Below are 14,175 nucleotides of genomic sequence, written 5' to 3'. Positions count from 1 at the left end.
TGAGTTTTTGTGAACCATATGTTATTAAAGATGGATCAATGAGTTTGACTCGAATACTATATCATTGTTTTAACTCACATAAAACAACTTGATTGACACAAAAATCTCTTCTTTTCATATGCACACTAGTTTTGTTAGAGGAACCGGAGGAATATCTTGTAGTTGCAAGCTAAGTGGGCTTAATCTTAGAAGAAAGTTCATGCTTTGTAATACTAAGATGGGTTAGCAAATGTTCTATGTTTTGAACACCACTTAGATACGATAAATACTAAGTGTACTATTCACTTTATTGAAAGATCGATTTGTATGAACCATTGCACATGAATCAATAAATTTAACTCGAATAATAGACAATTGAATCTTCATAACAATACCATAATTTATAGTTGAAAAACTAAAACAAAACCTTTTATTAGAACTTCAACATCTATATAAAAGATAAGCCACTATGATTAACAAGGAACCTTAGCTGTTCAAAATTGTTTTATGGGTACACTGTATTATTTTAAACACCATAATAGAGTGGGTAAAGTAGTAGAGATAAAAGCAAAGTGGTGAAATAAGCTGTAATATATTTCCCCATCCTTTCACAGCTTCATCTTTTATGGATACATATGATGTCTCTCTTGCCAAGGCCTATCAAGAATATGTATAAAACAGTAAATGTAGAGGAAAACTGAAGTTGGAAAACCACCCTGAAGTACAATAGTTTGTGAGAACATTTAAAACCCACGAGGAAAAGGGTCAAAGGGTCTCTTCCATGGTATGCATTAATGACTCCATTCTTCTATGCTATAGACATTGTACGGTGGGAATATCTCTTCTTGAAGGAATAGTCATTGAGAAGGAATCCTGCTAAATTCTTATCTGCAATGAATGCTTCTGCATCTCATCTGAAAGACAAGAAGTTGATCTGCCATGGATATCATTCGTACCATATTCTCCTGCTTCAATTAAGATGTTTTCAACAGAAGATTTCTAGAATGAGAATATACTGAAAATATATGGAGACATGAGCCTCCTCCCATTCAATTCATGGTGTTGGAATGGATTATGTTGAAAATCTGATGCACTGCTGTAGCAATTTCATCAGCAGAGGTCAGCTGACAATCATCTTCAATCTGCACAAGATTAAAATTTATACAAATGAATGAGAAATTCATCTTAATGACGTCCACTAGACTAAACAGCCTATATCAAAAACTCAATATTTTGAATGCTCAACTTACACCATTCATTATATCAACTGATGTTTAACTAAGATTAACAACATGCTAGACAATAGAAAATGCCATTACCAAATAAATGAAATATTTATCTTAATGACATCTACAAGACTAAACGGCCTATAAAAAAACTCAATGTCTTGAATATTCGACTTAATGCTCAACTTTAACCATTCATTATATCAGCTGAATCTTAACTAAGATAAACATCATGCCAGGCAATAGAAAATGCCATTGGCATATAAATTGATAGGACCATCTATATAAATCTACTATGTATCTAACATCAATAGTAAGGTAATGGGCACAAAGAAAATTTCATATGGATTAGTCACACAAATTGGTTGTATGCGACGGTGCACATCTAATTCTTTTGGTCCCAACAAGGAAAAACCTCTCTGATTAAATCCTAAATACTGAAACTTCTGTGTCTAATCTAATTTTTGAATGTTTTTAGATTTGTCGTCATTTTTTTGATCAATATTTTGGAACACATCCTGTGATCTATCATTTATTTCTTTTGTACACTATCATTCATCCTGATGATCATCAATCACAGAGTGTGATCCAAAACATTGTTTTACTGGTTTTTGCATCTATGTTTGATATCACACTTCATAATCCATCATTTATTTCTTTTGTTATCTATCATTGATCCTGACGGTAGATCACAGAAAATTATTCGAAATGTTGATGCAAAAAAATGAGACACAATTGAATCCAGAAACATTCAAAGATTATCTATGAATTGTGCAAATTTAACTGGACAAAAAAAATGAAAATCTGTGTGTTTTTTCTTTCTTTACCTTGACATTAAATGAATAGAGAACAGTCTGGTCTATGGTGGTTATGTTGAGATGCAAAATGGTCATACGAAGACTTTGTAAAGCAGCAATGGTTTTGAGAAGTTGTCCAGGCCTCTTTTGAGAAAGAATCTTGAGGCTTGCATGAGTTTCAATCATGGTGACCTCTATGTCTGCCACTGCTGACTTGTTCTCTGCAATCAGATCGCTTGTAACATCATTGAAAGAGTCACTGCTGTTTTTCCACTGTGCTGAGTACGATGTATACTGTGGAGATTGGAAGAAGCCATTGAAGGGAATGGGTGAAGTGGGACTGTAACCTAATTCCTCAGACTCGCGCCTTCTCTTCTGTGCCTGAAGTGACTGCAATAGCTGCTCGAGCTCCTTCACAAAATCTATGGCACCTCCAATAATAGATGCCTGATCTCCCTGCATATCATACAAATGCTCCTTAGAAGACCAAACATAAATATTGGATAAAACTGCATTAAAATTGTAATCATAAATAGGCAAGAGCCCACAATACAACACAAGGGTAAATTGTAAATCTCTTATTTGGAAAGTCTTGGGTTTGAGTTTACTGGAACTTAATAAATAATAATAATTTATCTTGACAGAGATATCATTCTGATATCAGACAGTCATAAATGTTTGAATCGCACTCTATGATTCATTACCACAACAATAAACTGAAAAAACGATATCATCTCTGATATGAGAGAAGAGTAGACTAGACAGCACCCACCCTTTTAACTTCATGACAGGCAAAAGAAATTTTAAAGAAGAGTTGAAAACTTCAATACATTGAATCATAAAAAAAAAATCCATAAGAATCAAACAAAGCCCAAAAAGGTATTATATTTTATTCGCTGACAGGCTTTACAGAGATACTGGAAAATGGGCCTACCCTTTGAATGTAGGATCCAGGCATGAGAGAGCGCAAAACAGACAAATGCTCATTCATCTGCTTGCGTCTGTTGCGTTCCACAGCAATATGAGTCATTCTTTGGCTCTCTACTTCTTCAATGTTCTTGCATGTTTTGGACCGTTTTCTCTTCCTTCTCTCCCTGCCCTCCATTCTTGTACCTACAAAAAGAGGATTCTTTTGTTAAACTAAAGTCCCTTTTACTTGAATTATAGTAGCAAGCTAGAACACCTTACAATAGATTAGTTAACATGAATCTGGCATGTTATATATTACAACAGGTTTAATGCAAGCAAACATATTAGCTCTTCTGCCTTACTTCTGTTAACAAAACTTTCAAGCTTAAATGTATGACCATTCTTTGTTCTTCATCTGGTCTGCACCCCCATTTAGGCTGATGGGTGTTGGCCATTTTTAACAAAGTATAAACCCAAAGCATTTAACCTTCATAGCATTAGCTCACCACATCACAGGTCACAAGCTACTGTTAAACATAATTGGTCAATAACCATTTTGACAAAGATCCTAATCATTGATCTTAAATCTGTTTAGCAATCTTATCAAAGAAAATCACTTTCAAAATCAAAGACCACTCTCAACAACCATATCGCAATTAGAATCATGCAAGCTCTATCTCATAAGGCTAGTTTTACACTTATGATTTAAACTGTGTGTCAAAGTTTTAGATCATATTACATGATCCATCATTATTAGAATAGAACAAATAATTAGAGAGTAGAAATGAATCATGTGATATGATTCGAAAAATTGATGATCAATTTTCTTTCACACTTCAAATCAAAATCTCAAAACCATTCATATTGCAAGTTCTATAACATCTTTGATCAAGTGTATAGCAAATATGCTCAAATATGCTCAAAAAACTGGGCTTGGGCTTATCATTTTAGGCTTACTATCAATCTAAATGTTTCAATTTACTGCTAGTCCATAAGTGGGCGATTTTGCTCATACCTGAAAACTGGGCTGGCTTAGTAATTGGTTCTGAGGATGTTACAAATGCCCCACCGTTGCAATTATCAGAGGAAGAATTGACAGTAACACAAGAATTGGGCTCATGAAGTGTAGAGGAGCTAACACCTTCTTCTATTGCTTCAGAACCAGACTGATCTTTGGCCTCATTCTTCAAATCAGAAACATGTGTAATGCAACTTTCAAGCTCAAAAAGCTGCTGCTGCTGTTGTTGCTGCTGCTGATGTATATGTCCCAAAATGTTCAAGTTCTCCGATGGATAAACAAAGTGATTATTTCCATGAATCCCAAAAAGGGATTCATCATGAGAGAGAGGAAAGTTCAAAAGCTGCTGAAAGCTATGCTGCCATGGCTTGTGTCTTTTCTCTAGTTGGTCCAGAGCAGCCAGCTTTTCTTCCATGTCTTCAGCAAGAGAAGAGGTGTTATTATTTGTGATTCCTTCCAACATTTGGAACAAAGAGGTGTTATAAAAGCCTCCTTCTTCATCCGGCTGAGGCCCAAGAAACAGTTGGGATGATGATGACGAGTTTAAGGCCTCTAAAACCATTTTCTTTGCTCTCTTCTTGATCGACAATGTCCCACAAAAAATGATTCGTTGTCTATCAAAATGCATACAATTCAGGCTTTTTTAATACCTGCAAGCAAGGAAAACAACATGTTCTATGAATACAATATTATTTCTTTGACTATGCAAAATTCATTCACATATTCTGTGCTGTGATTCAATGTAATAATTCATTCTGCAGTAAACACACGAAGTGAACGTGGCAGGAACTTGCATTCTCCATAGTTTTCCCTTTATTGCACACGTTGCATCCATTCGCAAAATGAGGAATTTATTACCCAAAAAATGACAGCAAAGATAGAACCTTTATAGCTCTCTGAAAAAAAGAAAGTTCTGTTAAGACGTCTGTCATGAACTAATTTGATGATGTAAGGAGCCCACTAAAAAATAAAATCTCTAACCAAGATGATCTTAAGTATAGTGCGGCCAAACTAAGGTCTAGAATATGAGGTGCAAAAGAATTACAATGCAATTGCTGAATAAGCCCATATTTCATGCAGAAAAAGATTGCTCAAGGAAAGCTTTCATTTTACAATCAATTGAGTCAGTCCAAATGCTCTACATACAATACCACTAACTCATTTTCCTTGAGGTTTTCTACACCGGCTGAAAAGCATATAGAGTTATGATAGATCCTAGCCAAAGTGGAAGAAAAGAAAGCATTGTGGAAGTTAATGAACAAGTATCAGAGAAGAAAGGAGGACAACCAGGCAGTGAAACGATCACACGAGCCACACAAACAAGCAATAGGATAATGGAGGTCCTTGCAATAGAATCATTCCCAACAGTAGAATTTATGGACTTCCTTGCACTATAATAATTATGTTTAATGTCCTAAGAAGAGAAGATTGTATGGCATTCTTCATGGCATAAGTGGGTGAGCAAAACAAAACCCAAGAATGGCCTAGGAATCTTATAGGTAGTAGTAATAGTGATGGAGAACAAAATCAAATGGGAACTATAATTACCAACTGAAATGGTGTAATGGACAGGACTACTAATGAGTGTATTTCAGAAAGGCCATGCTCAACCAAACAGTATGACATAAGACATGGATTTTCTTGCAGTAGAATCAGTCGTATCCAAGCTGAAAAGAAATGATAACATAGCAACCACACAACAATTACGGTCAACAATGTATAACTGCATGTACACAACTATACTGAATGAATGAATGAATTCCACAACTGAATCAAATTAGTGGACTACACTAAGAACTACTAAAATCTCTAATGTTAATAATTGCTGTTTCTAGATTAACTGTTCATGTTTTTCAAATATCCTTCTTTTGAATCGCTCACAAACATGAAAGCTCCGAAGAAAAAAGTAAATAGATTATATAGGATTTGTCCACTTACCTATTTCCAAAACCATAGACTTGGCTCTGAAAGAACAAGTCCAATGAATTGATATTGCACATGTGGTACAACCAGAAAGAAAAGGCCATTAAGGTGTAGAAAAATCTCATCTCAGACCATTATCCTAAAACAACTTACTAAGTTGGGCTGTAATTAGTACCAAAAAGCCATTGGCAATCAAATTAATCAGTGCCCAAGAAAGGAAAAGACAAGTAAAGATCTAAAACAGACTTGACTGTGTAATTTTGCAGGCTAAAAAGTAATCTGCCATTGAAGAAGAATTCAGTCAGCACATCATCATAAAGTCTGCAGCATTTAAAGATTACCTTCAAAAGCTCTGCGACAACAACAAAAAGATCACCATAATCATCACATTCATCATCATCATCATCCTCATCCGGTTGTTGACAGCAGAGGACAATATTATGACCCTACAAAACCTTCTCTTACTGTCCTCACATATATCATCAAACAAACAAACCAAAATATCTCATATATATGTATCTATTCTTGTTTGTTTATTTATCAGCTTCAAATTCAAAACTCAAAGCCCAGCTTCACTCCAATGCAATCCAATACAACACCCAACTCCTAATATAACTTTGATCATCATAATCACACACAACAAACCCTTTTTATGATCACTGCTGACGTCGAAAAGCGTGTTGTGATTTTTTTTTAAATCTGTAAAAAACAGTGTTTCAAAGGTTTTAATCATAACCCATTTCAACACATCCACACAATCAATCAACGTCCTTCTTACTTTGCTTTTCCAAAACGCATTAATATTCCAAAGCGACGTATGTGAAGGGAATAAGATTAAAAATGGAGAAATTCAAGAGTTAAGACAAAAAGCTCAGGGCCCATCTTCATGCAAGAAATGGTATCCTTTGATAAAAACGACAAGCAATAAGATGTACCCACTGCTTCAAAGGTACACTTAGACTTAGCCTTAAGACTGATGAACAAATTATTACAATACAAGAAGCCCCTAGACTGCTACAATACAATATACAATACAAAAGACTCTCGTAATAAGTGCAAGATGAATCAAATACAAGTTAAAAACCACCCATTCAGTTGACATCTCACTCTCTAAGACTGTACTGTACAGTGTTAGGCTTCCTTTGTTTAGACATGTCAGTGCTCTATCCCATGCAACTCCGCCTTTCTGTCCAACCTTTTCCTTACAACTGCCAAACCCTAGCGTTAAAACCTATCATGGGAATGCCCATTTTTTTATATTTCTCCACTGATGCAAACTAAAACCTCACAGCTCCTTGTCCATAGCTCTTTGTCTTATTGAAATCTTTTGTGGTTGTCATGAACACTATTGTGGGATCCAAACTTTTCAAGGTATGGTACACTTTTAGACATTTGGGTCTTACCAAGTTACACCACCTTTTTATTGTCAATAGCTGTTTTGGGCAATACTTTTTCCTTATAAAAATGCATATATTCTTTACTACCTGAATTTGGCAGCTCTAGGAATGTATCTATGTTCTTTTCAATGTATCATACAAGAATCTTTTAAAGATGAGAGTTTAGACAATGGGTAATTCTAAAAATGTGTGAATGTATTTTAATGTAATATGGAAGAAGTCTTTTTAAGATAGTGGTTTGGTCTATGGATGGGAAAAATGTGTAGATGTCTAATAGTTGCATTATTTTTATGCAACTATTATAATTATATGTTAGTTTTATATAAAAATCAATCTCAAATCTCTTGCAATTCAACCTTTTAGTCTTAATGATAGGTATGTTAAGGATTTGGACCCTTCCCATGCTAATCCATTCAAAATAATATTCAAATCATATGTTTCAAGACAAAAGTTTATAAATAATCCAGTTCTTATATAATTTCATTTATAAATCATTTAGGGACTAGTTGTGATTTCTTGTTTACTCAATTTTCCCCTAGTTTAAGTCCACAAGTGTATAATCAACCTACTCCAATTTTGCAAGTGTGGAAATAACTTTACAAGATTGAATTAGGTTGGCTAATAGCTCGTACTATTTGTGGATTTTGGAGTCCCCATTGTTCAACTTTAAGCTAATTCACAAATAGTAGCCACTAAAAAAATCCTTGATGATTTTCCCAATCTCCCTTCCTCCAACTCACTTGTATGTATTGACTTGAGCATAAAATATATTCCCCATGGATAAGGGTTTTGTATTTAAGTACAAATTTCAACCTCAATCATATACATTTGACTATTTTGTTCTACAAGCTTCACAAAGGAAAGATATGGTTTAGAGGGCTTAAAGGTAGATCTAGTATGAACTTCATGGAAGACATGTGTAAAGCCGCTAAATTTTCTATTATGTTTTGGTTATGTTTTGAGAATATTTCTAGTAGAAGGTATAATATCACATAATGGGGCAACTAGTAGAGTATTGTCTTTTTGGTCAAGGAATTATTTTGATTTGTCAAAACAAGACCTTGACAAGGTAGGGGTGACATCCTAGATGTAAACCTTCATGTGGCAGAATGTGATATTAAGTTTTGGAAATGTGTGAAGTATATCAAGGCCAACAGAGTAAATAATTATTTGGTAAAAATGAAGATCCTTTTGTTTAGCAAAGTGTGGAGTCATATATAATGATATGAATTCTATATATGCACTTAGATAATATTGTATACATGTGAATTTGATGATTAGAAAATAGCAGACTATTGTATGAAGTTTTTTATGAGAAACTAGAAAGATAAATCAGATATTCAAGATATCAGCATAGTCAAGGTTTCATATCTATTCATATAACTTGTATATGCATGTTTAGGCACCAGGCTCATCTTGTATTTTGTATTGTAACTACAACTCCTAACATAGTTGAGGCTTCTAACAAGGTCTGATCCTCTCATAAGTATCAATACACTATATGCATGTAATAGACTCCTAATAGGGTCAATATCGTTCACAAGATACTTTTGATTAGTGGATTATTTTGTGTGTGCCATCCCCACCAAGGTTTTCCCTTGGTCAAGGTTTCCCTAGTTTAAAAAAAAATGGTGTCATGTGTTTCTTTTCCATTTTCTACATGGTTTTAATTTTTAATACATTCTTATATTTAAGTTTATGAGTTGTAAATGATATTCATAGTTGGGCATAAAGTTGTTTAAAGTGCATAACTGATTCACCCTCTTTTTAGTTATATTAGTGTACTTTACTTTCTAACAATTGGTATTAGAGCATTGTTTCTTTGAAGAATTCTAATAGCTTGAGGGTATCACTATGGATTCAATATATTTGTAGAAGAATCTTGAAGCATCCCTTGAGGAATTAGATCAGGTCAATTATGAAAGAAACAAAACATGTTTTTTGGCAATTTGAACACTAAGGTTACAATTAATGATTATAGTGGCAATGTGGATATAGACTAAATGGATGCATAGGAAGTAGTTACTGATAATCAAGTAGTAGAGGTAACAGAAGAACAAGGAGAAGATGATAAATTCATTCAGCAAAGTAAGGGAACAAAGGATATATGTATTTATATATATCAATATATGTATGTGTATACATGATATACTTATGTGTGTGTATATATTTATACTAACTTATAAAGTAAATATTTTCTTTATGAGACCATTTTAGCCCTCCTTAGTGTGGTTTGGTATATAATGACCTTTGTTGTATTTAATTACTTAAATCAAGCTTATTTTTCCTCTTCTAGTCTTTCTTAAAATCCAAAGTTGGCTTTAATTCCTATGCATGGCTTCTCATTTACTCCTTCAATCACAAAAATTATGGATTAAATGCATTTCCAACTTATTCTCCCACATATCTCACCATATCCCATTTGACCCTCTAATACTTCTTAGATTTGGGAATTTCTAACTAGAAATTAACATGCTAGGCTTGAGTTTAAGGTTGACCTTAACGTAGGAGGTAAATTTTAATTATTTCTTGGGCTCGATACAAAATATTAGTATTTTCCCACCTTCTGCAGTTGACCCTTTCTATTTTGATTCTCGAACTTGTTATAAAAAGAGGTCTTCTCACTTTATTTGATTATCCATCATTATATATGAAAGATCCAAATTTTTCTATAGGAACTCCACACATGAATAATTTTCATGAGCATCCACTCTCAAGAAATCAAGTGCAAGTTTTCAAGGATTTCAAGCAAGCAAGAATTCATCCTTCCATTTAATCAAGCATGTGCTTCCTTCCATTAATTAAGCTTCTTAAAGACAAATTAGTTTTGCATTAGATAAGAAGATCTACATACATACATGTTTGAATTCAAGTTTTATTCATCCACTTTGATCCTTCATTAAGGTGAATTACTAGCATCTACTACATGAGGCTTTATTTTACATGATAAGACTATTGTGTCAACATACTTGATTGCATACTAAGTTAATAGAATCTACAATTGTACGATAAATTAATATTTTTATATTTAACCATTACTACATGGTAGAATTTTATTCCATTTACTCCAATTCAAAACACGGGCTTGATGGAGGTAAGGCTCCACCCCTAAATAATCTCCCCTCTTTTTGATGTATAGGTGTAGATTGGGATTTTAAAAATGATTTGAATATTCAAGTACCCTTTTCAAAGACTTTCTAGATTTATCTTTTATTAAAGTTTTAGCACTTTCAAGTATAGGTCAAGGTTGGGGCATATGCACCAAGTTGTGCTGCCAAAAAGGTGACAACGAATTTTTTTTTTCCTATTTTAAATAGCGCGTACGCGCTATAGCGTGCACGCACTATAGCGCGCACACGTTATGGCTTGGGCAACCCAAGCCATAGCACGTGCGCACTATAGTGCGTATGCGCTTTCAAAAAAAAAAAAAGTATGTATGATGGGCTGCAAACCCGCAGCCCATCATTTTCATTACCATTTTCTTTTACTCCTATAGCGAGCAGCGCGTACGCGAGTTGAAGACTCAACATTTGCACCACCATTTGCCAAAATGCCTCCTCGTCGACGAAATCCAAGACCACAAGCGCACCCACGACGACGCCGTAAGTGATATAAACCTAACTTTGCATTGTTTGATATATTTTTCATATTGTTTTGTAAGTTTTTTATATTCTTTTGTAGGGTTTTTACAAATTTCATTTAGATTTGTTTATTTATTTGAATTTCAATTGATTTTTTATTAGGAAATGTTCATAATCAACCAGAAAATCCACAAGAAAATCAAAACCCTAAAGAACCCCAAAACCAAAACCCTCCTCAAGAAGAAGAACAAATTCCACAACCCGAACCAATTGCAAGACCTCCACCAGGCACACAAGAAAATCTAAGAAATGAAATTGAGAGAGGCAAAACTGAATTAGAAGGAATCATTGCTCGGTTGAAAGAATCCGGACAAACCAATCCAATGAGGGCTCAATTGGCATCATCCCTCGAATCCATTAACACTCAGATAGCCTCAGTTAGTGGTCAGTTAGATATTTGGCGGGCTAAGAGGGATGAACAAAAAAGATTTTATGCAAATAAATTGTCATATGAAGATGTTAAAAAAAAGGAAATACCAAAAGGTAGTATATGTGCATTATTTAGAAAACCTGGTGAGCAAAATACTATTAGAGAGGGTACTAAACAATTCCCCATCCATTGGTGCATACATGATGCTATTAGAAATAATTTTTGGGATAGATGGTGGATGGTTTTTGATGCCCCTCCTTGCAACAATCACGAGGTCCCCATGTATTTTTTGAAGAAATTATATTGTGAGTTTTTCCTTGGGGAGATCCCCAATTATTTTGATATGTTAGACTCCCAGGGTAGAGGTGGGGGGTCATCATTTGAGAGGCCCGGAGCACGTCGTGACCCTAATGTAGTTAGGGCACCCGTGGTCCATCCACAACGTGAGCATGTGATTATTCCTTCAGTTGTGAAGGAACATGTAGAGGCCAGCACTCTAGGGACCATTAATGCTTTGACACAGACCCTCATCCATTCCATGAGCCCATTAGTTGAGGGGGATCCTTCTATACGTCGTGGTCACATGTGCACTTCATGTGGATCCCTATGCACATTTGGCACTCATGTCGGAGATGGTGCAGATGATGGGCTTGTCACCGATCAGTTCCTGAATGAGACATTTGGCATTGACACATAGGTAAATTACTAATTTGATCACATTTCATACGTATAGTGAATGATTAATTAATTAGGATTTATTGACATTGTTCAAAATTTAGGGTCAAAGTGTTCCTGGGCCTAGCAGTGATCCTCCAGGCCCATTTTTTGTCCCTTCAACGAGTCCTGAGGTATGTATCAATTTAATCATTTTAATTAATACATATATTTATTACGTAATCATATTAAGGATTGAACAAAAAAAATATGCATGTGCATCAGTTCTCCACAGGACCCTCAACCTTTACCACAGACACAGAGCAGAGACATCATACGAGCTTCACACAGGTACAGTTGTTTCATGTTAATTTAATTCATTTGATTATATTTATTCCATGTTTCATGTTAGATATAACGTGTATTGTATGACGTACAGCTCATGATGTCAAACACACCTCCTCATCTGCGACCGTCTGTTGATAGTGGAGTGGCCGCAGCTGTGGCTAGCTCACAGCCACTGACGGAGGTATGAAAGAATTTTCTTCATTTTAGTTGTTGTTTATAATAGTTAATCTCAAAATTTCTAATGTTATTTATAAGCAATTATATTTATTGAATTGTTGTAGGGTCTTGTCACGCCTGATCATCCACGAGCATTTGAGGTGGACTTACAGAGTGAGTATTTGTTGGCGGTAAGAAAATAATTGATTTTGTGAGTACATATATTTGATTTCAATGTATAATAAATATTGATTCATATCTACTTTCTTTGTATTAGTTCGACCTAGAGAAGAGCCTCAACAAGAGGTCAAGTGAGTGTGTCAGGAAGGCCCCGTCATCTCCACTATCTCCCCCCACATGACGACAGAGGACATCGAGAGACTTGTTTCCTTCCCCTCGCGGGAAGGAAAAGATGTAGTTGAGATATTTGATACATATATATAGAGACTTGTTTCCTTCCCCATGTATATATATATAGGCATTTGAGAGACATATTCAATACACATTTGATGTACATATGACATTCTATATTTGATGTATGACATATTTGATGTATGACATTATTGGTTAATATATGATATGTTTGTTCATATACGACATTATTGGTTATCATAATATATTATGTGTTTGTTAATGTATGTGACATTATTGGTTATCATTTTATATTATATGTTTGTTCATGTATGACGTTAAATTAGATATGTTCGTGTATGACATTAAATTAGATATGTGCATGTATGAAATTAAATTCATTTGCTAGAGAGTTGTCATTATGTCTACCAACTAGTAGATGTTCTTTTTTGCTTTATTAGTATTTCTCATAAACTGTAAAGAAGCTTTTTCTGGTAGTATCTGCTATAGTCCTACTCAAATATGTTTTCAAAAATACTTAGTATGGCAAAGAAATGTCTATGGAAAGCTTGTCAAATAGGATATTAAAGAACTAAATATGGATAGTCATTAGTACCCATCAATAAGAACACAGACATCTTTCTCAAGCAAGCCATATGACATTAGCAAGTAATTTATAAATTTCCTTTGCAAATAACTAGAAGATGCTATGAATCTTAATACAGAGTTAATCATGAACTCATTATTCTATCCAAGAAGCATATATCACCCTAAGACAATTAACCAAAAGGATAAAAATTAATTCAATTTCAACAAAATTTTGAGTATAAAAAGCATCTTAGGGATTCTTACAAGAATTAACACGATGTTCACAAGAGCATTACAAGTTCTTGTAATGCTATTTCACATATTGTAATCATATTCAGTTTTGAATAGCCATTTGTGTTACAAGCATAAATTTTCTTTAAGGTCTTTTAATTCTAGACATGAATTTTATTATGAAGCTTTTTTATGACAACCCACTCAATGCATATATTGTTGTTCCACATTATGCTAATTTGACTTTCATTGGTTGATTTGGGTCTAGACATGACGTTATTCACTACCTTTTTTATATATTATTTTTTTGTAGTGAGGTTCTGGCCTGAATGAATGTATTAATCATCAAAGTTGTGAACCTTGGTCGAGATCCTTACAAATATATTTTCAAATTGGACCTCAAATAGTCTTCTCAGTCACCCCCTGTACACATATACTGAAATTGTAGTTAATTACAAAATTAATATTGAATTAACACAAGTTTAATTGAGAAGTATTATGTACCTCAATAGGCTAGATTATTATTGACCGGGAAGCTTTATCTTAGAGCAGTTGGTTTCCTAAATCTTTAGCGCAATGACAGTCTT

The 14,175-nt window shown here is 34.3% G+C and overlaps 1 protein-coding gene across 3 annotated transcripts; it reads right to left on the bottom strand.

Annotated features, from left to right (window-relative positions):
- Positions 1-552: 552 nt before the first annotated feature.
- On the bottom strand, positions 553-6,477 carry LOC149541964 (uncharacterized). 3 transcript variants are annotated; one of them, XM_089797016.1, is made up of 6 exons: positions 5,217-5,290; positions 4,724-4,825; positions 3,927-4,579; positions 2,937-3,115; positions 2,033-2,458; positions 553-1,121 (listed from the first exon to the last, which is right to left on the bottom strand). In XM_089797016.1, the coding sequence occupies exons 3-6, from the start codon at positions 4,555-4,557 to the stop codon at positions 1,029-1,031; spliced, it is 1,329 nt and encodes a 442-aa protein (XP_089653142.1). In that variant the 5' UTR covers positions 4,558-4,579; positions 4,724-4,825; positions 5,217-5,290; the 3' UTR covers positions 553-1,028. The 3 variants fall into 3 exon arrangements, with proteins under 3 accessions (XP_089653142.1, XP_089653140.1, XP_089653141.1); XM_089797014.1 differs by lacking the exons at positions 4,724-4,825; positions 5,217-5,290 and adding an exon at positions 6,194-6,477; XM_089797015.1 differs by lacking the exons at positions 4,724-4,825; positions 5,217-5,290 and adding an exon at positions 5,868-6,155.
- Between the last annotated feature and the right edge of the window lie 7,698 nt (positions 6,478-14,175).

The sequence above is a fragment of the Cupressus sempervirens genome, chromosome 8 (genome assembly GCF_028749045.1).
Source record: "Cupressus sempervirens isolate cs-2001-9-10 chromosome 8, ASM2874904v1, whole genome shotgun sequence".
In the NCBI taxonomy this organism is placed as follows: domain Eukaryota; kingdom Viridiplantae; phylum Streptophyta; class Pinopsida; order Cupressales; family Cupressaceae; genus Cupressus; species Cupressus sempervirens.
The sequence above is the reverse complement of the archived record's forward strand: the minus strand, read 5'-3'. Positions and strand labels throughout refer to the sequence as shown.

Excerpts from the sequence above, each read along its gene's own strand:
- LOC149541964 (XM_089797014.1), bottom strand. The coding sequence starts at position 4,557 with ATGCATTTTGATAGACAACGAATCATTTTTTGTGGGACATTGTCGATC. Across the intron at positions 3,116-3,926 it reads TAAGCCAGCCCAGTTTTCAG|GTACAAGAATGGAGGGCAGG; the intron begins GTATGAGCAAAA and ends CTCTTTTTGTAG. Across the intron at positions 2,459-2,936 it reads CTGGATCCTACATTCAAAGG|GGAGATCAGGCATCTATTAT; the intron begins GTAGGCCCATTT and ends TATGATATGCAG.